The 25,896-nt window shown below is 47.8% G+C and overlaps 8 protein-coding genes across 9 annotated transcripts; 1 reads left to right on the top strand and 7 right to left on the bottom strand.

Moving 5' to 3' along the window:
- Positions 1–344: 344 nt before the first annotated feature.
- Positions 345–1,357, bottom strand: LOC117147077 (surfeit locus protein 6 homolog). Its single transcript, XM_033313840.1, has 2 exons — positions 1,297–1,357; positions 345–1,174 (listed from the first exon to the last, which is right to left on the bottom strand). Exons 1-2 carry the CDS (start codon positions 1,355–1,357, stop codon positions 345–347), a joined length of 891 nt encoding a protein of 296 aa, XP_033169731.1.
- Positions 1,358–2,431: 1,074 nt separating this feature from the next.
- LOC117148042 (myotubularin-related protein DDB_G0290005) lies at positions 2,432–3,573 on the bottom strand. The gene is made up of 2 exons (XM_033315220.1): positions 3,269–3,573; positions 2,432–3,196 (listed from the first exon to the last, which is right to left on the bottom strand). Exons 1-2 carry the CDS (start codon positions 3,321–3,323, stop codon positions 2,535–2,537), a joined length of 717 nt encoding a protein of 238 aa, XP_033171111.1. The 5' UTR covers positions 3,324–3,573; the 3' UTR covers positions 2,432–2,534.
- Positions 3,574–4,103: 530 nt separating this feature from the next.
- LOC117147560 (myotubularin-related protein DDB_G0290005) lies at positions 4,104–5,406 on the bottom strand. Its single transcript, XM_033314501.1, has 2 exons — positions 5,261–5,406; positions 4,104–5,144 (listed from the first exon to the last, which is right to left on the bottom strand). Exons 1-2 carry the CDS (start codon positions 5,328–5,330, stop codon positions 4,330–4,332), a joined length of 885 nt encoding a protein of 294 aa, XP_033170392.1. The 5' UTR covers positions 5,331–5,406; the 3' UTR covers positions 4,104–4,329.
- A 1,333-nt stretch (positions 5,407–6,739) lies between these two features.
- LOC117147342 (histone-lysine N-methyltransferase SETD1B) lies at positions 6,740–8,194 on the bottom strand. The gene has a single exon (XM_033314201.1). The coding sequence runs from the start codon at positions 7,705–7,707 to the stop codon at positions 6,886–6,888; it is 822 nt and encodes a 273-aa protein (XP_033170092.1). The 5' UTR covers positions 7,708–8,194; the 3' UTR covers positions 6,740–6,885.
- A 17-nt stretch (positions 8,195–8,211) lies between these two features.
- LOC117147343 lies at positions 8,212–9,630 on the bottom strand. Its single transcript, XM_033314202.1, has one exon. It carries the CDS (start codon positions 9,615–9,617, stop codon positions 8,880–8,882), a length of 738 nt encoding a protein of 245 aa, XP_033170093.1. The 5' UTR covers positions 9,618–9,630; the 3' UTR covers positions 8,212–8,879.
- Positions 9,631–12,000: 2,370 nt separating this feature from the next.
- Positions 12,001–15,122, bottom strand: LOC117148455 (RNA polymerase II degradation factor 1). Its single transcript, XM_033315827.1, has 2 exons — positions 14,554–15,122; positions 12,001–14,410 (listed from the first exon to the last, which is right to left on the bottom strand). The coding sequence occupies exons 1-2, from the start codon at positions 14,684–14,686 to the stop codon at positions 12,099–12,101; spliced, it is 2,445 nt and encodes an 814-aa protein (XP_033171718.1). The 5' UTR covers positions 14,687–15,122; the 3' UTR covers positions 12,001–12,098.
- A 2,088-nt stretch (positions 15,123–17,210) lies between these two features.
- Positions 17,211–18,565, top strand: LOC117147076. The gene is given in 3 exon segments (XM_033313839.1): positions 17,211–17,295; positions 17,298–17,366; positions 17,679–18,565. Coding segments are annotated over 3 exon segments (894 nt in total). The 3' UTR covers positions 18,419–18,565.
- Positions 18,566–20,989: 2,424 nt separating this feature from the next.
- On the bottom strand, positions 20,990–24,664 carry LOC117148066 (uncharacterized PE-PGRS family protein PE_PGRS54). Of its 2 annotated transcripts, XM_033315257.1 has the most exons (5): positions 24,565–24,663; positions 24,029–24,392; positions 22,990–23,057; positions 22,101–22,905; positions 20,990–22,024 (listed from the first exon to the last, which is right to left on the bottom strand). In XM_033315257.1, exons 2-5 carry the CDS (start codon positions 24,084–24,086, stop codon positions 21,087–21,089), a joined length of 1,869 nt encoding a protein of 622 aa, XP_033171148.1. In that variant the 5' UTR covers positions 24,087–24,392; positions 24,565–24,663; the 3' UTR covers positions 20,990–21,086. The 2 variants fall into 2 exon arrangements, with proteins under 2 accessions (XP_033171148.1, XP_033171147.1); XM_033315256.1 differs by having other exon boundaries at positions 22,101–23,057; positions 24,565–24,664.
- Between the last annotated feature and the right edge of the window lie 1,232 nt (positions 24,665–25,896).

Raw genomic sequence — 25,896 nt, 5'->3', positions numbered from 1 at the left:
TGTATGTATGTGTAACTACACATAAAATAAATAGCATTGTCCAGCTACTATCCACTTGTTCCTATCGTATAAATTCAATCTTATCTAATCCGGAATCTATGTGTTAGGTTGTCACGTATATCGAGTATGATATATAATATGGGTTTATTGATATGATACCCTAAGTGGGTATGAGATGATAGTTGCACTGGATTACGAGGAAGCATATATAGGATGTTCTTTGGCAAATTTCTAGTAGAATCTGAGAACAGTGATAAGAGAATGCATTTTTGTTTTGTACATATATTCGCTTTATTGTAATCGTACATGTCGGGGGTCAGAGGTCATTGCTGGTCACTGGTCGCTCAGTTGCGGCGACGGTTGGCGCGACGGCGCTGGCGGAGGCGGCTCAGGCGGTTGTTGCGGCGCTGACGGCGGCGGGCGTTGCGGTGGCGGCGGTTCTGGGAGCGACGCTTCTGCTGGTTGCGGCGGGAAAGGCGGCGGCGCTTCTGCTGCTGGCGGCGACGGGCACGACGACGGTTGTTAAGGGCACGACGGCGGCTCTTGGTGGAACGACGGCGGGTGCTGGCCAGCTGCTTGCGCAACTGCTCGTTGAGTTCCTTCTGCCGGCGCAGTTCGATTTCGCGGATCAGCTCGTTGTTGGACAGGTTCTTGTTGCCGGACGATCCGTATGAGCTGCTAGCGCTGTTGCGACGGCGAATAGAAGAGGAGGAGGAAGATGAGGCTTTGGGAGCCATAAGCTGGAAGCCGTCGTCCTCGTTATCGTCATCGTCATGGTCGTCCTCCTGCTCGTCATCCTCGTCCTTCAGATACTTCTGCTCCTCCACCTCCTGGTCAAACTCCTCGTCGTCGTCCTCGTTTTCGTCCACCGAATTGTTCTGGTTCAATGAGTGACGTCTGCCGGTGGGGGAGGTGGTAGGGCTTGAGGTAGTTGTGGTGGGTGTGGTGGTTGTTGTGGACGTTCCGGTTGTGGTAGTGGGCCCAGTGGGTGAGGTTGTCACTGTTGTGGTAGGCCCAGTTGTAGTGGTAGGTGATGTTGGCGGAGGGCAAGGTTGGCTCTTCAAGGCCATAAGCTGCTGTAAGCTGCGTGCCTCGATCTGCACTGGCTGCTTGAACAGGCGGTACTTGGACTGCTGGTCGGTATCCTGGGCGGACTCGTCCTTGGAACGGGCCACTGGAAATTGGTGAAAACATTAATGTAGCTCATAAAAGTTAATGGTCCATAGTCCGCCCAAATGTCTTTACTTAAACAGGAGCTGATATTTTTTCGTGAAACCGACTGAAAACCAAACTCACCAGCCGCCTGGGCAATAATTGCTGTGCCCAGCACCAGCAGAGCTCCGTAGAAGATCTTCATCTTGGGGTTTTCCTTGGGGTTTACTGCGGAACTGGTCTTGGCCTTAGGATTGGATTGGATGGGACTCTGCCTGGGGGAAGGTCGTCGGTGGACTGTGATATTGCCAGCGGCCAGCCGGGGTTATATACCCCACGCTCCAGTTGCGGATCTAACAACAACAATCCAACCCAGAATCGGCAACCATAATTCTCATTATCATTTCTTTTTCGCAAATTTGCACATTCGCCAAAGTTTTTGCATAAATTTTGGTGACCGCTTGCCGATCGTTGAACTAGTTTGACCCATGCGACATATATTAGCCAAAGTTCGCTATAGTATTTCACTTGGAATCTGATTGATAAACACAGATTCCGAAATTCGTGCAATAAGTAAGTTACTAAGTTCTGCTCTTAAAACAATGACGTTCTGTTAATCCAAACTGAAAATGTTTATATGCCAATGAATTTTTGCTTTAGAAGGTTGCATCACTACTCGGGATGCATAGGATCCTGGAAATATTTATTCAAATATTCTGGTCTTTAGGTTTCTGCTTCATCAATAATTAGGATCCATAGGAAATAGGCTTATATTTATTATTAACTTGCATGTTTTGTGAATTGCTTATGTTTAAAAATGTACAATTTTTATTGGGCCGATGATATTCAGATTCAGATATTTAAAGTATTACACAATGGTTTTAACAAATGGCTTATAAAGATAGCACATTGAATAAGGCTTTCAATGCTATAATATTAAATAAAAGACTACCTTCACTTTTAAAGTGGTACCCCATGGTATCCCTTTTCAGATTATTATAAATCCTCAATAAAAAAAAAAAATAAATCTAGAGCCAAGGTGTGTGCTTGAATAGGTGATCCCGCTGTTTACAAAATTGTTAAGTAGAAAACCGTATTGTATCAATTCACTTGGTACGGATTAATTCTGAATTTCAAGATTTGATCAAAGACATTGGAGCTACGCATCGAAGCTCGATTAAAAATCGATTTCATGTTGATATGTTGATGGTGATATTTTGCAAATATATGAGGTATGACTTAGACCAGATACATTTGTGGATCTCAAGTGACAAATGTCTTTTGTCAACCGATTCCCCTTTCCCAAAGAAAGCCACAAAAACTATTATATCATTGCAATTTATTCAGTGTCGTTTCAAATCGGTTTCCGGGAAATCCCCGCCTTAGGCGGCGATGCGGATGACGCGGTTCCGGTTGGGGGTGCTCTGGCGGAAGCGGCTGACCAGGCGCATGTTGGTGCGGCGGTTACGGCGCTGGCGGCGCTTCTGGTTCTGCTGCCTCCTGCGGCGCTGCTGCTGGCGACGCTTCTGCTGCTGGCGACGCTTCTGCTGCTGCTGCTGGCGACGGCGACGCTGCTGCTGCTGGCGGCGGCGGTACTTCTGCTGCAGACGCTGACGCTGACGGCGGGCGTTCACCTGGCGACGGCGGTTGGCCTGCGAGCGGGCCACCTGGTTATGCTCCTCCTCGTCCTCGTTCTGGTCATCCAGCTGGAAACGCTGATGGTGGCCCAACTGTTGCTCCTCCTCGTCGTCGTCCTCCTGATCATCGAGCGGCTCCAATTGGCGACCGGTGCTGGTTCCAGTGGGCGAGGAGGTGGTGGGAGTGGTGGTGCTGGTCGATGTGCCGGTTGAGGTGGTGGGTCCAGTTGGCGAGGTCGTTATCGTGGAGGTGGTGGGCACGGTGGTGGTAGTGGGAGCTGCTGTAGTGGAGGAGCTGCTGCCCTTCAGGCTGTTCAGCAGATCGGTCAGCTGAGTGGCACTCAGGCGTCCTTGGGCGGCGGGCTCATCTCGCTGGCGACCGAAGATCTGGAAGTTCTGGGGCTTGGCTGTGGGTTGGATAAAAATGCGTTACATTGTTAATCCGTTTTAAAAATCCCACTGTTTGCAAGATCACCCACCGCTGGCTAAGGCAGCCAGGCACGCCACGATCAAAAGTCCCTTCATCAAATGCATCTTGAGTTATTTATCCTGTAGCTTGGCTGTAATCTGAGTATCTCTTGGATGGCTGGGCTGCTGTGACTGACTTCTTGGGTCGAGCCGCGGCATATTTATATGTAACCACGGCCCTTCATAGCCCTATTTCCCTAGAGGTTACAACAAATGGACTTGCTAAAGAGAAGGAACATATGCAAAATTCCAAAAAAGAGATGTGTAAGCCGTGCAAAGGAGACAGAGCTAGTTGGTTTGTAGGCCTACGAAGAAAGGGCCAAGAAATAGCAAGCCTATTGGCGTTGTAACCGTTTTGCATAATGCCATAAATAATCGCGATCTGACCCGTAACCTCAGCCATCCGATCGATCGCCGCTAATCATTTGCATATAGCTCGCGAATCGACACCATTTGCATATCCATATTCGTTTCTGATTTCAGATACTATGTCTTTAGACAGCGGTTCTTCCACCAAAGGGCGAAAGTGGAGGTGAGGTGTCAATGAACCGCATAGGCAGTGACCCCCCGAGAATTCCGCGGAGAAAGACATTCGCACGTTGGGCAAAGAAAGAGTCGTCGAGTCGCTTACAAGACTAAGCTTCGTTCTTAGATAAATGGTTGCCCAGTGTAGCATCTCTGGTATCCTAAACTGCAATTTTTCTAATAGCGCAGAAAGTCCATTTAGAACCAACACAAATTTCTTGTATCTAATCTAAGCTGGTGTGTAATCAAGGGGATATTAATAATCCTAGTTATCTCATATGATCCATGGTTTCATCCATAGTTTTATCCAATGGTTGTCATAAGGTCTTCCCAAGACTGATCTATAGGTGTTGTAGCTTAGATCTACAATTCCAGTTATTCCTCAATGATGCAATGATCTACCATGGTAGTTTACCCTTCGCCATTTGTGTTCGTAATAATGAAAAAAAAAATTGCTTTTGTTTTGCATACAAGTTCGGTTTATTTCGGGGGTTCTGGGATCGGTTGGGGATCTGATCTGATCGGGGCAGGGATCGGGATCAGCTCCTTAGTTGCGACGTCCGCCACGACGACGACGACGCAGGAGGCGCATGAGCCGGCGGCGCTGCTGCTGGCGGTGTCTGCGCTGGCGCTGCAGCTGCTGGCGGCGGCGGCGGTTCATGTTGTTCCTCCTCTGGCGCTGGCGCTGGGCCTTGGAGCGGTTCCTGTTGCGGCGCTGGCGCTGTGAGACGCGCTTACGGCTCTGTTGGCGCTGGCGGCGCAAGCGTTGCTGGCTTCGCTTCTCGGAAACCCTCTGGCGGCGAAGGAGGGCCCTGATCCGCTGGTTGTGCTCCCGCTGGAGGCGCTGGATTCGGCGACGGTTGCGCTGTTCCTGCTGGAACTGGCGCCACTGGAGCTCCGAAGGGCGGACCAACGAGCCGGAGTCTGAGGACTGTTGCACGGCATTGTTGTTGCCTCCGGCGGACGGAGCGGCCACATAGTAGCTCTCCTCATCATCGTCATCGTCTTCGTCCTCCACGCTGTCGTCACCGTCGTCCTCTTCATCTTCGAAGGCCCTGGGCATCTCCTCATCGTCTTCCTCAACATCGTCTTGAATTACGGGGAAGGCACGGCCGGTGGTGGTGGTGTCGGAGGTTGTGGGCGTGGTGGTGCTCGTCGATGTGCCAGTGGACGTTGTTGGTCCAGTCGGCGTGGTCGTCTCCGTAGTGGTGGTGGGCACGCTGGTGGTAGTGGGGGCAATCGTGGTGGTCGTGGTGGTGCTCTTCAGCGAGGTCAGCTTGTTGGCTATCGACGAGGTGAAGCGGGCCTCCATCTGAGCGTCGGAGGCGCGTCCACCCAGGCGGTACACATTGCGGCGTTCGGCTGAGATAAAATATTTTAGAATTATATGAAATATTTGAGGAACATTTGAGAAAGTACTTGTGTACTGACTTTCGACTTTCTGTTACTAAAGAACAGCGAGATTTTTGAGGACTCACCCAAGGTAGTGGATGGGGCTAAGAGGGCGCAAAGGGCCACAGCCAGACTCAGTTGAAGCAGGCAATGCATTCTGCAGATGGGTTCTCCTTATCGGGATAAAGGCTTCCTTGACTGTGGATCGAGGGTTCCTAACTCACTTGTTGTCTTTGAGTTTTCACTCACAACTGACTGACAACTGATGGACCGACCCGGGATTTTATACCCACTTGGAGCTCGTACAGCTGATCGATTGCTGTCATCCGCCCCGCATCCCCATTTCCTTCCAGTTCCCACTTCTTGGCCAGCTCTATTAGCAAAAGTTCGCCCGGGGTCAAAGTGAACCGGGTCGCGGGTCAGAGGCGTACGAATTTTATGCTAATTTCCCATCTCTTTCGCCAAAACCATTCTTCTATCCATCGCCGAGCAGCCGATGATTGATTGACGTCAAGCCGAGATTGACCGCCAGTATCTGGCTTACACAGATGTTCTGGGATGGGATGTCAGTTCTCGGTTTGTTTTAGTTCACTCAGTGCTCGGCATTTCCACCCCAAACAATGGAGTACTCAACTGAAGTCTCCGAATTTGTTTCGATAAAATTCAAACTAAATTAAAACTCGGAATTATTAATGTATAAATTGTTCGCGATTTATTGCATAGTCCGGAGACAAAATCTTTTCTTGACAACTATCCCAAAATATGTGCTCATCTATTTTTGTATGTTTGCTTTCCCAAGACAATGACAAAATATAAGAAGAATTCGACATAAAATTATTTCAATATATTTATTTCCATTTTCCATATAGTATTTATATAAGAATAATTGTGTAATTATTTCTTTACTTCCTAGAACTTTTATTTGATTAATTTATATATTTGAATTAGACCAAAAGTATCTGTGGTTCCAATATACGACTAGCAATTTTATTTTATCTCGACTTATAAATTCCTAATGGTTACTTTTCGGCAGTACCTATTTTGTTGGCCGAACGATAACCAAAGTTTTTTACTACGAAACCTGTACGGTTCTATAGAGATGTTTTCAAATGAGTTCCTCGACCATTTTTTATTTAGATATAACATCTGATTTTCGGATCTTTTACATTTTAAGTTATTAATTCTAATATCATACTTTTGTTATCATATGGGCATTAAGTGACTTATAATTAAGGTTGGGTCGAAGTTAAAGAATTAACTCGAATAAAGCTGAACCATGATAAAAATAAAATCAATGATAAATGCAAATTTTTCTAGCAATAGGGGTTAGCAGTTATCTGAAAGTAAGAATGCATCGTCCTTCTATTTTGAGAGAAAGCAATCTTGTTTATATCACTACTTGTTTATATCACTACAATGTATGATAAATAAATAATAGCGTTATACGAGTAGTTTACGAAGTTATACGGCAAAACCTTTCAACTTTAGTATCAACTTAATGATGCAAACCCATATAGGTTTATTTCCATATAGGTTCATTTCACACCATACACCACCCACAAAAAATATCAAAAAAATATTTATAATTTTTATATCACATTTTATTTGTCGCATCGTCATCAAGTGTCTAAAATTTCTTGTCCTGATCGGTAGGGGATCTTAACTATAATACTATATAGAAATGGGGCTAGAACGACCTCCGTTTCGTGTCTCAACCCTGGAGGACGACCTGTCCGCGGCGCCTCTGGTTGCCACGCCTGCGGTTGCCGCCCTGGGGGCGGATGACGCGTACGTTGCGCCTGCGGTTGCCGCCCACTCGGCGACGCCTTTGGGCAGGGCGGCGGCGGCGTCGGATGTTGTTGCTGTTGATGCCCCGGCGGCGGATGTTCCTGCGTCCGTTGTTCTTGCGGCGACGAACCACCACGCGGTTGGCGCGCTCCTCCTCGATTTCATCAGCGGATGAGGCGGATCGCTCCATGAGAGCCACCACCGCGCCATCGGGAATGGCGTCTAGGGCGGCACGGGGCACCAGGAGAGCTGCCTTGCCGGTCTTCTCGTCCAGGACACTCTGACCCTCGATCTCGATAATGCCATCGGGCACCATAATGGCGCCAGCCTGGTCCCGGTTAACCATCATCTGCTTCTTGGGCAGCTCATCCTGAACCTGATCCTGCTCCTGATCCTGATCATCGTCCTGTTCGTCGTCATCGTGGTTCTGCCTGTAAGCCAGACCGCTGCGGGCAAAGTTCAGGCCCAGCTGGTGCTCCAGCTCCTCGTCATCCTCCGTCTCGTCATCGTGCTGGTCCTCATCCTGTAGATCATCATCCTCCTCCTCGACAATTTCGAAGCCCTGGACGACGGCGCCGGCGTTGGCCCGACCCTTGGGAATCGACAGGAAGAGGTAGGGGTGCTGCTGCGCCCTCTGACCCTGCACCTGATTGCGCCCCTGAACATGCTGAAGGCGTGGCTCGGCCAAGGCCACGGCCACAAACAGGCACAAGCCCACCACCAAGATAGCACCCAGCTTGGACATCTTGTTTTAGAGTTTTCTCGACGTAAAGTGCACAGAAATTAGAGATTTACTGCCGACCGGATCCTAATTGTAAGCAAGGCCCAAACAGAACTGTATGATCTGCGGCGGCGGCATTAGGTTTTTATGCGAAAAAGTTGTGGCCAAAAATCCAGAATCCATAATCTAGAACCCATAGAAACCGAGAAGAGAGAGCCCACTCAGGCCACAAGAACATTGGGCATAATTGCGGTCGATGTCGGCATAATTTCAAGTGGCGAAATTTGTGGAAGAAATGTAGAAAATGGTGAAAAATAGAATTAGAAACGAAAGTCAGTGACCCGCCGGTGGGACAAAAGAAAGAGCGCTGAATAAATCAGCAGCCGCCGAATCAAAAAGTCGAAGATCACCAAAGGCCCAAAAAAGCGCGGCGGTCATGCTAATGACAAAACAATCAGAGACACGCACAGAACTCGGCATCCCAAGAGACCGCCGAGAAACCCGAGAAGTCAAGGGCCGATCCGAACCTATGATGGACCTGCTCTCGGAGTCAGCGACGCATGCGAAGTGGTCGCATCCCATCCCCGGCCACCGGTCATATACCCAATGTCCAATGTGGATCTCGATGGGAGGGGTGTATGGTATAGGGGGCAAATGTGTGTTCCCGCTCCGCTGATTGATCGAGCCTCGTTGGGATGGAATTATGGCTTTGTCCCGTGATTAATATGCCAGCCAAGAGGCTTCTTGTGCGGGGAAATGGCCAATTCTACAGGTGAAAGACTGAAGGTTGGCCAATATTTCACATGCGAGCCCTCTGTAATTTTACTCTTTTCTTTAGTCTTGCAATAAATCTGAGATTTTTGACACGGAATTTATTATTTTTTATTTAACAATGTTCAAACATATCTAAACTCTTAGGTACAATGCAATATAACCATATAGCAATCATAGTTATTAAAGTGCTTTTCCCAAGGAATTTCTCAGTTGAAAGTCAGAAAGTATGCTAATGTTTCTTTCGGAATTGATTAACGAACTTCGTTTGATCATCCTAATATTTTCTGTTATGCTGAATAGGATTCTTATAAATGTAAATTTTGTGTGTATTACTCTATTATATGGTAGGGCTTAGATAATATAAACACTTTGCGATTACCTTTAGCAATTCAATAGTTATTCACAAGGCTGGGTCATAAAATTTAATCAACTTTCAGTCCGATGGCTTGGAACCAGTTTTTGGGTAGCAAATGGACAATGTCCCCACAGAGGCAGAGGAACTCGTAGCCAACCACTGCAATGGTGGCGCCCAGCGTGGAGATCTTGAGCCACTTAATTTTCCAGGTGCTCCACTCCTTTCGTGCGAATCCCAGATTGAGGGCGAACCACTGGCTGCACGAGAGGAGCACGAAGCCACACAAGCCCATCAATCGGTGGGTGACGTGCAAAGCCAGGTGGGTGAAGCACACCAGGGCGAACCCACTGGCCACGGCCCCAGCGATAAGCAGGAATCCCAACAGGCCACACAATCCATGTTTGGAAATAAAGTGCGTCTCATGTGTCTTGCTCTTGGAGATGCTCTTCGAGAAAATCCCCACCAGTCCCAGCCAAAGTCCCACTATTCCCAATACCATGTGCAGAAGGTTGAGCCGGTTTTCGGAGATGAAGTCTCCTAACCACCAGGAGTGGCACACCAGCAGAGATTCACCCACGCACAGGAACAGTCCCAAAACGACGTACAGGGCGTGCTGGCCGCTGCGGTGGTCATCCATTCCCGAGGTCTTCCTGACCACCACCACGGCTATTACGATCAGCAGGATGTGGGCCAAAAGCTCAAGGATGATTCTGTAGAGGTTCAACTCGAAAACAGCTACCAAAAGTGGCCATGCGAACTCATAGAACACAAATTTTTCAGTGGTTGCGTTCTCCTCTTGACTCATTTCCAAAGTTGAGTTTTTTTAAGCACACAGCTTTTAGATATAAAACTGATATTGCAGGCATGGCCATTCAGATTAATTTAAACTAATAATTGTTTGCAAATAGTTTGGAATTAATATGAGTGTTCAAATGCAATATTTGCTTCGGTCTTTTACCATTTTTGATAGCTGCCCAGAAACTGGAACCAAAGTCAATTCTATATTCTCTAATTTCTATTCATTTCGCTTTTTGTAAATTTTTAACAGGTCGAAATTCATCGGAAAAAATTTAAAAAGATCAAAGAAAAATTTGTAGAAAACAAAATAGTTTATTCACTCCAGCAATTTAGGAACTGTGCCTTTAATATATACCGAAATTATCTCATTTCATAAATATTCATAGTGGAATAGAATTTACAAAATGTTAGCTCATTTTGTAATACCTGCAAGAAAAGACTTTTTACTTTTCAAGTTCGAAGAGTACGGAGTTTAGTAACTGTTTTTTGATCTAGATCTGGAAATTGTTTCCTAAGTTTGTGGGGATGTATAAATTAATTTTTTTCATGGGCTTCAACTTTTAACTTTTATGAACTGTTGGGCCAAATTGGGCCATCCAAAAATTAGCATATATGTTGTATAGAAATTCGCTAAACGGTCTCAAATACATTTCATAAATCCGCTAATTGGAAATCGATTTTCCCCCCAAAAAAGAAATCCACAAGCACTTGGGTCAATTTTATGCAAGCTTATTTTATTCAAGACATTCAAGAAGTCACAGTGAAATCCGCTTGGCAACAGGCTGCGGAAACTGCGTAAAATTTCTAAAATAAAAGAAACGCGAACTTAATTTCCATAAGAATGTGCCGCAGGAGAAGTTCAACGGGGTCAGGCCGCAGAAATTCATATTCAAACGAGACAACGGCACAAAGAAAGCTGCTGTCCAGTTTTGGTTTTTCAGTTTTTGGCCAACTCCGGCAGCTGGCTAATAAATTGGCCTAAGTCCGAATTATGGGCTGGGCCCAATCGAGTTGAAAGTTCATTGCCCGTTCTTTGGCTCTTCTCAGGCTTTAATTATATGGCCAAATCCGATTCGGCAGGTGCTGACCTTTGCCTGGGGGAATTTATGACCATATATCTGCACACACGCCTGAATTGGAGAATACGAATCCAAAACTCTTTCTTCGGGCTTTTCTGCTTGGCATCCAGCTTCTTTAGCCAGCTTTTTGGCCACTTGCCTGAGCGTTAACCCCGGCCTATTGTCGCTGGAAACAATTAACGATCGCCTGAATAATGCTGGAATAATGTTGTCAACTGGCCGGCTGAAGTGCTCGCATGTTGGCCTAATAGTGTCCGCTCTTTTCTTCGGGATGATTATGCAAATTTCCGCCTTGTGGCTTGGGGGCCAAAATCGAGCCAAAAGTGTTGGCAGCTTCTCATCTCATCTATCTGGGATGGATCGTTGGCTCCAGCTCCGCTTGACTCGTTAAACGTTGCCCGGGGTCTTCAAGCTGGAAAAGAATTTGTGTGTATATTTTATTTACCTTAACCAAAAGTCAACTGTGCTGGCGAGAAACTCGAGTATATAATTGTCATTGTTTTGGACAAAACTTATATGATTTTATCGACCTTTAGTTTTAAATGAAACAATAATTTTAATGGCGCAACTAATGTTGTGCAAACTACATATTCTAATTGTTTAGTCGTAGGCTTTTCGATCACCATCTGCTCTTGATGCTTTCTTCCGTCTTATTTGTGTAGTTATATTGGGCTTAAAGCTCATTAAAACTGCTATGAGCATTATCCTTACATAAGCTTCACGATGAGAAAAAACATCCTTGCGTTCAGCTTTAAGCTCTAGATCTTCTTTTAAACTCGTAGGTGAACTTTTAAGGCTTCCTTAAATACTTTGAAAAGCTACGCGCTACAAAACTGCTCCGCAGGGTTGCCTTCGATTGATTATTATGCTCAGGCAACTGTATCTACGCCAAATACCGTTAATCGGCCGACTAATTTGCATTTTAGGAATTATTCTGTCAGTTCTTTATGCTTGACCCCGGCAGCAAATTTCTTTTGTCGCTGGGGGAATATTAATTAAGGTAAAGCCAAAAAGAGGCGTTCGAAAATGTTAGATACATATTTAAATCGGTCAAAAGCACGGGTCTCAATAACAAGCCATCGCTTTCGGGGCACCAAATCAGGTTTCTGGCCTTTCGAGGGTCAATGCTCTTAGAGATTTGAACTTTCAACTGGCCGAAGAAACGATACAAAAAATTATGTTTAGGTTTGCTAATAGTTTTCTCTCTTTTTGGCCAGCAAAACTTTAACTTTTTGGTTAGGCATTAACACACGCAAAAAAAATGTAAAAAAAATTTATTTCTTTGTGGTTTTCACGAGGATTGAAAATCGTTTGGTTTTGGTTTTGTTTATCATATTTCTTTGTTATCTTCATTATTTTAATTCGAGCTCGTTTGGGTTCGATTTTTGGAGGGCTGTTCGTTTACAAAATTATGCTGGCAGTTTTGACTGCTCCAGAGGCTGTGGAGATTCCACTTTGGGTTCCTCCTCCTTCTGGATCTCCTCCTTCTGGATCTCCTCCTTCTGGATCTCCTCCTTCTGGGGCTCCTCCTTCTGTGGCTCCTCCTTCTGGGGCTCCTCCTTCTTAATCTCCTCTAGCTGGACTTCCTCCTTTGGAAGCTTCTCCTTCTGCTCCTCCTCCTTTGGGTTCTCCTCCTTCTGCAAATCTCCCTTGGGGGCCATCTGCTCTTCGGGAATCTCCAATGACCTGCCGGTCTTCCTAAGCGCGAATCGCCTGTTTTGCGTGAGCAGATCGAAGTACGGATGGAAATCGCCGTAGGACACATAGCGGGCATCCCCGAAAGCTGGCTGCACATGTCGGGAGACTCCCGGCTCATCATCATCGCCAACCAAGATGAACTCCTGCTGTTCGGATCCGCTGGCTGCCATTTGTGGCGTAGAAGCAGCTGGCTCCGTGGCCATCATCTCCTGCTCCTGCTTCATCTCGTTGACCTCCATGGGCTTCTCCATTGCCTCCATAGCTGGGGCCTTCTCTACAATCGTTCCTGGACGAATGCGAGTGGGTAGCAGTCCAGTGGTTCCCACTCCACCAGCCTTTACGGGCTTAGCGGCAATCAGGACGGGTTGGGCGGAGATGGGCTTGATGGAGGATCCGGAAGAGGGTGAACCGGTTCTGGAGGGCGGGATCTGGGGAGGCTGGAAGATGTCCATAAGGGAGGCGTCAGCCAAAAGGGGAACCGCCGAGGCGGTCAGCTGGGGGCGCTTCTTCTTCTGGCCACCCGAGCTAGCACCACCGCGCACCGGACTAATGGCGCTCTGCGGAATATTCAGAATGAGGGGCTGCGCTTGGATGCCCTCGGCCAGGGAAACAACTGATTGCTGGTCGGGCGGTGAGAGGCCCAGCTGGCTCCAGGGAATGGTGATGTACTGGGTGGGACGACCCTGACGCCTAACCGGCACCGTTAGTGGGGGCTGTGGGAATGCACCGTTGATGGGAACCCTTTGTTTCTTCGTCTGACCCTGAACATAAGCGTAGGGATAGGGAGAGTTCAGACCCAGCAGCTCGGGGGCCACGTAAACGGTCTGTCCATTGCGGTTTACCAGGAGCGTAGTCTGCTGGGGCCGACGGGTCTTCGAAGAGCCCGAGGATGACGAAGAGGGTCCACGGCGCAGCGTGGTAGCCAGTTCTCCGGGCGTCTGACCTCGGGTGAACTGCCTGATCTGACTGATGATGCTCTGCTGGCCGCGCTGGATGAAGTTAGGCTGGTTTTGGCTGCGCCTAGTCGACGAGGAGCTGGAGCCAAAGATCGGTTCCGGTTGGAAGTCCTGCTCCTGGCTGTCGTCCTCCTGGACCTGCTCTTCCTCCTCCTCATCGTCGTTCTCGTTCTCGTCATCCTCCAAGTCCTCCTCATCCTGCGACTCCTCAACGACTGGCTGAACTGGCTTCTTCTGAACCTTGGGCTTCTTGTTCTGGGTCACAGATTGGCGGCGCTTCTGGCTGACCACCTGCTCCTCTTGCTGGAACTTCCTGCGCTGATTTTGGATCTGCACCTGGGTCTGTTTGCGCTTGGGCTTTTGCTGAGGACGCAGCTCCAGGGAATCGTCATCCTCGAATTGTTCCAGGCTTTGCTCGTCCTCATCGTCGTCGAACTCCTCATCGAATCGGTTGCCCTGGAAGTAATCGTCCTCGTAATAGTCGTCCTCGAAGGAGTCCAGTCGGTTATTGAAGCGGTTAGGTCGCTGGCGACGCCTGTTGTTGTTCAGGTTTCCTCCATTGAGGTTTCCATTGCCATTGCGGTTGCCATTACGGTTGCCATTCCTTTGGGGACGCTGCTGCACTCGCACCACGATGTCTGGGCGCTGGGTGGTCGTGGAAGTGGTAGTGCTGGTGCTCGTGGTGGACTCCCTCACCGGAGTTTCCACCAAACCGGGCAACTGCTGTCCTGCAGCCGCCAGGCGATCATTGAACCAACCGGAAACGGAACCGGCAAGCGTAGAGAAGGAGGAGCCAAGCTGCTGAGCGGGATTCATGCCGAAGAGCCAGGTTCCCGGGGAGGCTGGGGCACTGGAGCCCGGTGTGGCCGGTGCCTGTTTGCCCTGGATCTCCTCTAGGGAGGCCTGGCGTGGCTTGAAGGCGATCAGTGGGTGGATGATAAAGTCAGCCACCGTATGGGGTTGTGGGGCAACCTGCGCGGACTTCTCCTGAGCCTCCACCACCATTGGGGCTTCCTGGACAACGGGCGGCTTCTCCGTGGGAGTTTTGGGAGCCATCGGTGCATCCTCTGCGCCACCCGCACAAAAATCACAGAAACAAAAAATGCACAAATAAACAAAACACACGGCACATGAAAAAAAAAGAGAAACACAGGTAGAAATTAATGGAAATTCTGGAGGTTAGGAGGAGACATTGGATCCGTGGGCCTACCAATCAGCGCCATGTCGGCGATGGGCGACTCCGTTGACTGCTCCACCTCCGGAGCCTCGGTCACGGCGGAAACGGAAGCCATCTGGCCGAAGGCCATCAGCAGGCACATGCCCACCACCACGAACTTGGTCATGGTTTTTCGGGGATTTTCTTCGGGTTTCTACTTTCACGCACGCACTGGGATTCTCGACTTGTATCGCTCTGGTTCTTAATCAAGCTCCCGATTTCTGGGGGTCCACAGACAGAGGTTTCGTTTGCCGAACTGTTGGGGGAGCATCGCGACCCGAGCTTTTTATGTGCCGTCTACAAACGGTTTTGGCCAAAAGCCCATGTTCTGCCAAAAAGAGCGCGCGATCCGGAGAGAGAGCGCCATTCGGAATGGCAAAGCTCTCTCCATTTTTTTGCCTCCGCCACTGGGGGCTGTAAATCAGTTTGCGGTTTGTTGACCGTTGGCCAAAAGAGATCGGGTCGCAGGTCGCGATGCTAAACGGTTCGAAATATTTTCTGAAGACTAGTTCGGGTGTAGAGCCGTAAATATTATGGTTTAAGTGACCACGCCTGAAGGGAACTTTGGTTTGACTTGTTAGGAAATTCAACACTCTGCAAAATATGACACACGAATAATAGGTTATCCAGCTAACTTAATACAGTTCATTAAGTTTTAGAAAGAAAACTAGTTATTATTAAAAATATTTTTTTAGACCGTCTTAATAGATTAACAATAAGTTAGGATAGACAGGATTCCTTCAAATAGATTACAATACCATTGTCTTTGCCATTATAAGGCAAAAGAACGATTAGCTTGATTGATCAATCGGATTTCCTGATTGCTATCATTTTGTACACGTGCATAAATTAGTAATGAATATCGAGAGATATTGATTGATTGCAAGTAAAGTGTTGAATTCCCAGAATTCATTAGTAATTTCCGCTCTGCGATTTCTTTTCATCGAATGTGGATCAGTGTGCTAATTTTGGGAACCTTTCTTAGCCGCGGTCCAAAAATAGAACTTTCCCCCAACGGTAACTTTCCAAATATGTTGACCCCGCGAATGATTGGCTGAGATGAGCTGACCCCGCCATGGGGGCAACTTTCTTCGCCATATAGCTAGAAACCACACTTTGCTAATGAGTATTTACGATCTTTTTATGCATTTCCATTAGCATCAAATAACTTGGCTGGGATCTCTTTTGCTCGCCCAGCCCTTCAAGCTTATGAATACATTGCGTTCTTTTTCGCATAATTTGGTTATTAAAACATTTGTTTATGTCGCCCATAATGGGCGGCAAATATGTTTTCCTTTTTTCATTAGAAAGAACTCCCAACGGTAGCTGTGGAAAATTTAAATAATTGCCGCGGCAATAACATAAATTAGATAAACCATCGGAGAGGCTGGCAAAAAACATGGAGCTCGAAAAAATACAGCACATAAATTAATCATACCACCCGTGGTCAGTGGCCCGAATTCGGAATTGGGTAGGGCTGAGGAAATCGATTGGTCTCCGATTCCAGCCATTGTTGAAGGCATTCAATTAATATTTAGTATTATCGCTGTGCCGCTCCGTGGAAATTGTTGTTCCTTAAAAATGTTTTGCAAGCCAAAAAAATGTTAATATTCGAAGATAAAAGCAAAAGCGATTGCAATTACAGGTAATTCTTATAGATTTAGTTGTTTACGATCTTACAATATTTTGCAGGCGGACTGTGATTTAAAAGTTCTTTATAGCAAAACTCATTTGACCAATCCATCTACTTTACAGCCAATTTTTAGGCGCATTTTAAATGCTTTTTTAAGGCTTTGATTTGCATGGATCCTAAACAAAAGGAAGTTTATTGATTTAAATTAGCCAACAACAACAGAAGAACACAAAAAAGAGAGCAGACACTCATAAATCCCATAAAACCATAATCCGTCTTGTCATTATTTCGCGCAGCTTACCGCCTATAGTTCGATAGGTTAGCCACTTAATCTCTGGCACTAAGTTGAGCGGAGAAAAGAATAAATTTCGCACTATGGACTCGATCCACTTGATTGATTTAAATGCCCGTTCCTCGATCCGAATGGGGAACACATGCTGGCCAAAGCGTATCTTTGTATATGCTATATGCGGCAAATGAATGTGGCCCAAATAAGCCTCGAACTCTGACATCGGCGGGGAAGAACAGTGGGACCTCGCCCACTTCGGACAGTGACAAATGGAAGCGGTTTGACTTATTGAAAATCTCACTTTTGACCTCAAAATTGGCTCAAGAATTCGCCAGACGGTTTTGTATTTTTCCGTATTTCTCCAGGCGACCCAAAATGCAAATTTCTCGATTTTGGTAAGAGTCAACTGCAACTGGAAATGGAAATGTAGCCACCAGAAGTCAACGTTCTGCGATCTCTGGGATGTAAGGGGTTTTTGGTTCTCTGTTTTTCGGTTTTCTATTACTGGTTTTCGTGCATAAATCAGTCGACGGACATTTGCATAGTTTAATAATTTGCCAATCGTCCAAATCCCCACCAATTTCGCTACATTTTACTTTGTTCTGCTGCCTGGCCACCTAATTTCTTTTGTTTTTCGTGTGATTTTTATGTGTCTACGCTGTTTTGCCTGCTTTTCGCCGGCCAGGTGAATGTTCCTCCCCTGTATAAAATGTCTTTGCCGGGCACTTGATGGACCATTTAATAGAGGCCCTCGTCCAGCGACAGACCCAAGTCCAAGTCCACATCCGATCCAAGTCCACGAGAAGATCCCATATCCCATCATTATGGCAATTAAGTTGGTAGCCCTTTTGACCATCGGACTGGCAATCTTTGCCGCGTGCGAAGGTGAGTTGGTGATTTAGGAGACGAAAAACGAAAAGGAATCTTTGATGAACTATGTTCGCTTTTCCAATATCCATCAGTGTCATACATTCTCTTCGGAATCATAATTAAGTGGCGGTTATTAATTAATAAATTGCTTTCATGGTTTTTGAGAAATTTGGATAGTTCTTTGTTCATAATGACAGACTTTTGTCGAAGTGCATTGACTTTTTTTCTCAAGTATATGTTCTTAAAGGCTAAACTAGTTGGTCTGGGCGAATGTAAACCATGCCTGCCAACCCCATTTCCTAATCCCATGCCTTTGTATCCCATTAGCCCGCCATGTGAGCGGACACCATCGCAGGCAGCATTTTGAGCAGCGTGCCCTCATTGCGAAGCCCCACAGTGGTCCCCAGAGTCGAGTCTTCCCCGGAGCCGTGGCCATCAAGAAGCTGGTTCTGCTGAAGTTCAAGAAGATCGTGCCCATCTCCCTGATCCTGCTGAAGTCAAGCAACGAGAACGAGGCCGAGCTGGTGCCCGTCTACCCCACCGATCAGATTCCCGAGAACGTTCAGTTCATCCCGACTCCCAATGGAATTTCCGGTCACAAGGATGTTCAGGCCATCGCCATTCCTGCCGAGCTGCACGACCAGCTGCAGATCAACGGTCTGTCCAACCTGGAGAACATCGAGGCTCTGCTGCAGAGCAGCTCCATCTCGGCTGCCGACAATGAGGGCGAGGCCCCCGTGGGCAACAGCATTGCCGTAGCCCAGCCCGAGGATGTGGTGCTGGAGCAGCCAGAGAACGATGAGGATCAGCTGTTGGACGGAGCCGCTCCAGTCGCCGCTCCTGTAGCCGCCGCTCCCGCCCTGCGCCGCCTCTCCGCCGACGAGCTGCTCCGCTCCGGCGTGCGCAACTCTGCCCAGCAGCAGCAGACCAGCGTGGAGGAGATCCCCCTGCTTCTGTACTCCGCCAACGAGGGCTCCTCCTCCGCAGGCCACTCCGCCGGAAACGCGGGACGCCGCTTTGTGGCCGCCGCTCCAGCTCAGCGCCGTCGCCAGCAGTTCTACAACTAGGATCCCTTAATTTATACAAGCAACCTATCCCACTTCCACATTCCTTCTCTCGATGGCTGTCACACGGGCTTCACTGTACTAGGTCTACTTACACTACCACTGGCTATTCTACATTTTTTTTTTAGACTGAACTGAATATAAATTAACGTTATGAGCGAAATGACAAAAGGAGCGACTTGTGCTTCCGGGTGGCGAAGGGTCTCCAGTGGGCCTTAGGGTAAAAAGGCCACACTAGGATAAATTGGGGGTCAAAGTAGCGAGTTTCTTGGCTGAGAACCTTCAAAAGAAAAGCTTACTTGATGGTTAACCAACATTTTTTACAACAAAGCACTGGACTTAAAGGGGCCAATTAATCTTAGTTTTATGTTTATAAACATTTCAATATCCTCCCCTTTTTCCAGTGTCGTCGAGTGGGTGGGCAGGTCCTTGTTTGGGGCGCTGCTTATCAGGCGACTGCAGTTATCAGGCCTTTGTGCTCGGGCTTTGTGCCGCTGACGTGACAAGTCCTGTCTGCGTCTCGTTTCGTGCTCGGCCTCGTCCTCGTCCTCGACTTCATCCCCATCCTCAGTTTCAGTCTCAGTCTCAGTCTCAGTTTCGGTTTCGGTGTCCCGATCCCAGTCCAAATCGCAGTCCCAAAGAGTCCTCGTGTGGCAGCCTGCCAGCAATTTTGAGCCAACAAACAAAGCAGCCACAAAACACATGGCACAAATTTTGCTTAGGCGCAAAAGTCAACGGCACAAGAGGCCCAAAGAAAGGCAGCCGCACAACAAAAGCGCCACAAAGATGGGACACGTTAACCTGCCATTCTAATGTGGAACCACGAATAGAGAATGTCCTTAAACACTTGCCAAAAAATGAATCACTGAGGCGCGGAAATAAACCTGCCGGAAATAGGAAACTAAAACATATATGCTACGAAATCCTATAGTTTGGCTCCCAAATTTTGAAATCTAATGAGAATAATATTCAATCCACAATTCAGTATGAATGTGAAACAACTGGAATTTGAGAACTTTTCAGATGTAGCAGGGTATCAAAACTTTATTTCTACGGGAGTGCATTTACCTATACACCCCGCACGCCGCCCCTTTGCCCAGTCGTGTGTCTTATTTGCCGCATTTTTGACAGGATTCCCGCAAGCAACAAAGCCCCATCCCACGGAGATTATGCAAGCGCTTTCCGAATTAGCCAGGCGAAAAGCAAACAAAACAAAGGACCTTATGGGCCAGACATACGCTAAAAATATTGCCACATTCAGCAGGCCTTCCGCTTTAAACTTTAGAAAGGCACTGTTTTCTGTTTTTCTGTTTTTCTGTTTATAGAAGTCAAACGTGAAATCTTGATTTTCTCGATATGTAAAATGGCAAATTTCCGAGAAAATTCCACTGCTGCTGTATAAGCAATTAATCTCATTACTTGAAATCCCTAGAAGTGCAGAAATGAATGTTTTCTTTTGATTACTCGAGCATACTTTTGGGGCTTTTAAAATTTGTGCGTTCGGGGGAAATTCATATCATCATTATACTTAAATGATCTTCAAATGTTTATTAGGGTACGAAAATTCTTGCTAAATGTGTAATATCGTGGGCTTCGTTTTTTGTATTAAATCAGGTTTTATTGTCGAAAAAAAAAAAAATACTAAAAATAAAAGTTTCGTGCGATGAGCACGTAACTATGGTTGGGTCTGCTTGTTTCACCGGCCATAGTAGGGTGGTGGCACATAGATGGTGACCTTCTTGCCGTCGCTGCCGCCGCTGCTGTTGTTGTAAAGCCGCCCACAGGGCGGAGGTCCGTAGTACGTGAAGGTGCAGACTGTGCAGCAGTTGATGGGCGTGGCCACCACCATCACGGGCGTCTTCTTGTTGGGATAGATCGGTGGGTAGGGGTAGGGCACGGGTGGCGGCGGCGGTGGAGGTGGCAGGGGTCGCACTGGTGGAGAGTAGGGTGGTCTGACCGGGGCACAGCAAGTCTGTGGAGGAGGTGGTGGTGGAGGCGGTGGTGGTGGATACGAGGGATCCACCACGTAGGTTTCGCAGCAAGTTTGCTTCTGGAAGGCCTCCAAGGTGCAGGGTGAGACGCAGGAGTTGAAAAGTCCGCTGATCCAGTCGGAGATCAAGCTGAAGGTGCGTCCCTGACGCTGGGTACTATCGTACGGTCCGAACTCATCCACCGAAGTATTCAACGGTGTCCTACCCACTTCCAAATCCCGGCCAGAGCTATTGTCATTGTCAGGCTGCAGATCTTTAAGGCGGGACGACGTGCGATTGAAGTACACATACTCAAAGTTTTCGTTGGTCGAGGTGCTCCTGGATGAAGTTCCGTTCTGGGTGCGTGGCTGCCAGCGCTGTAAGCGAATCTTTTGCTGGGCACGTTGGCGAACTGGAGAGATTTAAATAGACGCGGGCAAATATTAGAGGTGCTCGTCAGTTGGACCACCAATTTGTGTCAATATCAATGTGCTATTATAACATTCCGAACGATGATGAAACAAGTACACATCGAATACGTGAAAGTGATGTGATGTGTTTGGTGTGTGCCAGACAGTCGTTCCACGATTTACAGTGCTCAATTGTGGGATTTAAATTAACAAAATGCATTTTTATTCTTGTGCTTTTCGTGGGGTGACAAAAAAAAGTAGGGTGAGTCTTTAGAAAATTAAAGTCTAAAACTAACGTCCGAAGAATCCGAATCCGCCGTAGCCACCAAAGGCATTGCTGTTCGCATTGGCACCGCCGCCGCCGAAGCCACCGAATCCACCATTGGCACCGGCATTTGCTCCAGCACCGCCGCCACCGCTATTGGCACCGGAATCGGCGCCAGCAGCGCCTCCAAATCCGCCAGCATTGGCTCCTGCGCCCGCACCACCTGCTCCTCCGCCCGCATTCGCGTTCGCATTCGCATTGGCCGACTGTCCATTGCCGGCGGTGGCGGTGGCACTGCTGGAGGCCGAGTTGCTGATGAATCCTCCGGGCCCCTGCTGGCTGCTCGTCTGCGCATTCGTCTGGGCGGAGGCGTCTCCCTGGCCATTGTTGCCCTGGAAGATGCTCTGACTGTTCGCATCGCTGGTCGCATCCTGGCGATTGCCATCCCTCACCACCTGCGAGTTCGTGTTGGCCGTGTTCGTCGCGGAGCCAAACTTGTTGTTGTTCGTGGAGGTGGATCCGCTGTTCGAGTCATAGGTGTCGCGGTTGCCCTGCTGGGTGTGCTGGGTGTTCGCGTTCGCGCTGGAGGCCTGCTGCTCGCCCGGCCGGAAGTTGAGCGCCTGGCTTTGCGAGTTCTGGTCACTCTGGAAGCCACCGTTCGCCGTTTGGCCCTGATGGGTGTTTGTGTTGGCCGAGCTCACCTGGCCACTGCTGCCGTCCTTGGCCAAATTGGAGCTGATGGAACTGCTGCCCGTGTTGCCGGGACTGGCGTGGTTATTGGTCGAGGCCTGCTGGTTGAATCCAGGTCCACCTTGGGCATTAGCATTGCCATGCGCCTGGTTCTTGTTGCCCTTCTTCCTGTGTTGCTGGCGTTCGGGTTCGTAGAACTCCTGCTCGAAGCCAGGTCCTCCAAAACCAGGGCCTCCAAAGCCAGGTCCTCCAAACCCAGGTCCGCCGCCGAATTCTGAGAATGTTAAGATTTTTAGCCATATAGTTTCAGTATGATCGTGACCATGTTGTCTCACCCCCTCCAAACTCACCTCCTCCAAATCCTGGTCCACCGAAGCCCGGCCTGCCGAACTGCCTCCTCGGCCTTTCCAAGGGACTTAGGACAGGGCCGAAACCAACTCCAGGATACCCGAAGGGGACGAACTGGGCCCTCCGCTTGGGCCGCCTATTCTGGCGCACCACTCGCTGGAAGGGACCACCGAAACTCTGGCCATTGGTGGCCGCATTGCCGCCGAAGCCGCCGGTGCTGGCCGAGGTCTGTCCCCTTCGCGCCTTGCCGAAGGCATTCGAGTTGGCGCGCGTATCGGTGACGGTGACGCCGCCGAAGTGCTGGGTGTTCGACTGGGAGTTGCTGTTCGATCCAGCCCGGGCCCCCTTGCCGTTGGCATTAACCTGGGCCTGCGACAGGGTGTTCGAGTTGGCCACGTTGCGGTCCAGGTCCAGGTTGAGCAGACCCAAGCCCAGGCGAAGGTCTCCGTCGGCGCCGCGCTGCAGTCCGAAGCCATTCTGGAGATTCTGGGGCGACAGCGAGGCTCCGAGTCCCACGTTTCCGATGCGGAACTGATCGGCAATGCCTTGCGACACCTGGCCATTGGCATTCGTCCTGGTCCTGGTCAGGGTGTTGCCCAACTGCAGACCGCCCAGGTCCACATCCCTCGTCTGGGCCTGGCTCTTGGTCACCACCCGCTGGCCATTCTGCTTGGTAACCGCTCTCGAATTGGACAGACCCTGGGTGTACTCAAGGTTGTTGCCAAAGTCCACCTGGCGCTCGTAGGCATTCGTGTTCGCCTTGGAAACGGATCCCTGCCGCTGGCGGAGCTGTTGTGGCTGCTGGGGCTGTTGGTAATAAACCAAAGGTTGTTGTTGGTAAGCCTGTGGTTGGCGATACACCTGCGGTTGCAACTGCGGTTGGCGGTATACCTGTTGGAACTGCGGCTGCTGGTAGGCGAACTGTGGCTGGAATCCAAAGCCGCCAAACTGCGCCTCAGCTAAAAAAAACAGAGTTTATGTACTTCAAATAATGACTTCAGTTTGCCTTCTTTGTAACACGGTGCGTATAAGTAATATTTATTGTTCATACGCCGGGTTGTCCCAGCATATGGTAATCGGTTTTGGATTTCCTGCGATTGTCTGACTTTCAACGTTATGCTTGCAACTAAAGCGAGCGTAAAAAAGTGGCAACAAACATCAGTGGAAAGTTACGCAAGTTGCTCTGACAGCAGTCAAAAGTAAACACAATTCCCCCAATGCCATGCATTTATAATCTTCTCGCAAAACTTGTTCCACACATTTTATTCTATTCTACTTCTCGGGTATTGTTCGCTTTTATATTTGTTAGATTGCACAGAAACGAAGGAGATGGCTGGCTGCCGAAAAGAGATGAAAGTGTGGATGATCTCTAACTGGTTTCTAGTGTTTATCTCAGCGATATTGTTTATTTCGAAGATATCCAGCAACAGGTATTGTCGGTAACGAGTGGGGAACTTGTTCACCAAATGTTTTGAAATGTTTATCATTTCGATCGATCTAATATAATATATATGCAACCTTAAGGATTTCAGTCGCAAATATCTACTTTCATGTGCTGATGTGGATATGTATGTACAAGCCGCTGATTGCCAATAATGCGACTTAAAAGGCGGTTATAACATGAATAAGCCTTTAGTCCCCTTCTGCCGCTCCATCCATACATCCATCCATCTCTTTCGTCCCCATATTCCCATCTCTTTCTCCTTCTGTGGACGGACGAACACATTGCTCTGTTTTTCCGTTTCTGTTGACAATGCAACGCACGTAGGCGCAAAATCCAGCGATAATTTTGCAATTATTGCTGTAATAACAAAGGCACCGAGTATGTGTGCTTGTGTGCGTGTGTGCGTGTGTGCGTGGGGTATATATCCTGTCATTATCCTGTCTATGCCCGATTCCCGCCAACATGGCGTATTCCAAAAATATTTACCTTGCGGTTGACAAACTGCCAGCCAGCACACAATTAATCCAACAAATGCGTGTCGCATCCTGGCTCCGTATCCCTACTCCGTTCGCCGTTCCCTTTGTGCTCCTGCCTCCGGTGCTCGTGTATTCCGTACTTTTCGTACTTTCCCGCACTCTGAAAATCCGTATTCCGTTGCCGTACACTCGCTATCTCGCTCACACCGCAACCGGGTGGCTAATTTTCCGTTGCCGTTGCGAAAACAGCGCACGCAATGAGCGCCTTTTTGGCAGCTGGGCGACTTTTATTGTCTCTCCGCCGTGTTTTTTGCGGTGTCGTTGTTCAGTTTGTTGTTCCGCCAGTTCTGCTCCGTAGCTCTTCTCTTAGTGCACTGAAAAAAAACAGCTTACATTTACTTCCTCAATCCATGGAAGGCTTGACAGCCTTTCAATTTATCGTTTTTTATTGACTTCACAACCATGTATACACGTTTCACATTCAACACTCTTGCATATTAGCGCTTAAACACACAATAGATTTATAAAAACTTTCTTTCCGTGTACCTCTGAGATTCTTTCTTGTTTTTTTTAACGCGTTTTTGGAGAGCGCGATGGAAGTTGTTGGACGTCGGACGTTTCGTTTCGTTCTAAGCCCGTTGCCGGTTTGTTAATCGGGCTTTAAACTAATCAATAATTAACGCCCGACTTGACGCCCAACCGTCAATATGCCTATTGTTCGATGCGACAGACCCCCGAAAAAAGAAAAAAAAAAACAAAATTCACGTTTAACTCGTTTTAGAGGGGGAACAATAAACAAACACTGATTATCACTTCGCGCTGTTGAATTTTTTCCTGTTTCGATCACAAGTTCGAATGGGCTATCATTTCAAAGGGGTTCCCGCATCGTTAGATATTTTCTCTTTCGCGGGGGATTTTTGCCACGGGGAGAAAGGCTAACTGATTATCCAGGCATATATTTGAATACCTTAAGTTCAATCTTCAAAATCTTCAATCGAACGGAGAAAGCCAAGCGGTGAAATGCGGTCTAGATAAGATATAATTTAAGCCAGACCATCTGATGATTTAGCAGGCATACACATGCAATACAAATATTTTCAGGAACAAAGTTTAGAACATTTTTGAAATATTTCCAAAAAATTCTACATTTATAATATTGTTTACATAATAGTTAGATATTTTACTTCGAATGAATTTTGTGTCTAATTTTGGAATTTATACAAAAAAAAAACTATTAAGTGCTTAAGAAAAAGAGTTTTGCCCAATTCGTGTTTGTACGAATCTCACTCAACCATCTAACAATTAAAACCTTTATTGCAGAAGACGACTTATTAAATCTTCTGAATGACTCTTAATTTTTCTGGGTAAATCCCATCAACGACCTTAGCACAAGTGTGGGGATTCATATGAATGCGCATAGTGTCGGTTTTGATTTCCGCTGAGCGTCTGCGACTTCATGGTCAGGTTTTGAACTTCAAATGAACGCGCTGTAGGTCAATTGGACTTGGGCGCCAAGTTTGCCACGTTTGCCGCCCCTCGTACCCCTTTCTCGGACATCTGCCACCCCCGTTTCGGCCACTTGTATCCCCCCTAAGCCGCCGCCCCCGCATAATAATAAAAAAAAACAGCAGCCTCTACATGTGGTCAGCAAACAGGCAAACAAAAAACCCGTCTTGTCTCCTAACTCTTTTTTTTATTTGTTGATGATTTCTTTTATTGACAAAAGTTTTTAGCGATTTTTCGTGTAGAAGGGGTTAGAAAAAAACCCGTCCTAAGAACAACGTGTGCGAGTGTGTGGAATAAATTTGAGCCAGCAGGTTCCTACTAATGAACTTATGGATGCTTATATCAGTTTTGGGCGTTCCTCTTCCCTTTGTG

Source organism: Drosophila mauritiana, chromosome X (genome assembly GCF_004382145.1).
Source record: "Drosophila mauritiana strain mau12 chromosome X, ASM438214v1, whole genome shotgun sequence".
Classification (NCBI taxonomy): Eukaryota; Metazoa; Arthropoda; class Insecta; order Diptera; family Drosophilidae; genus Drosophila; species Drosophila mauritiana.
Note: the sequence above shows the minus strand (reverse complement) of the source record. Positions and strands in the feature narration are given on the sequence as shown.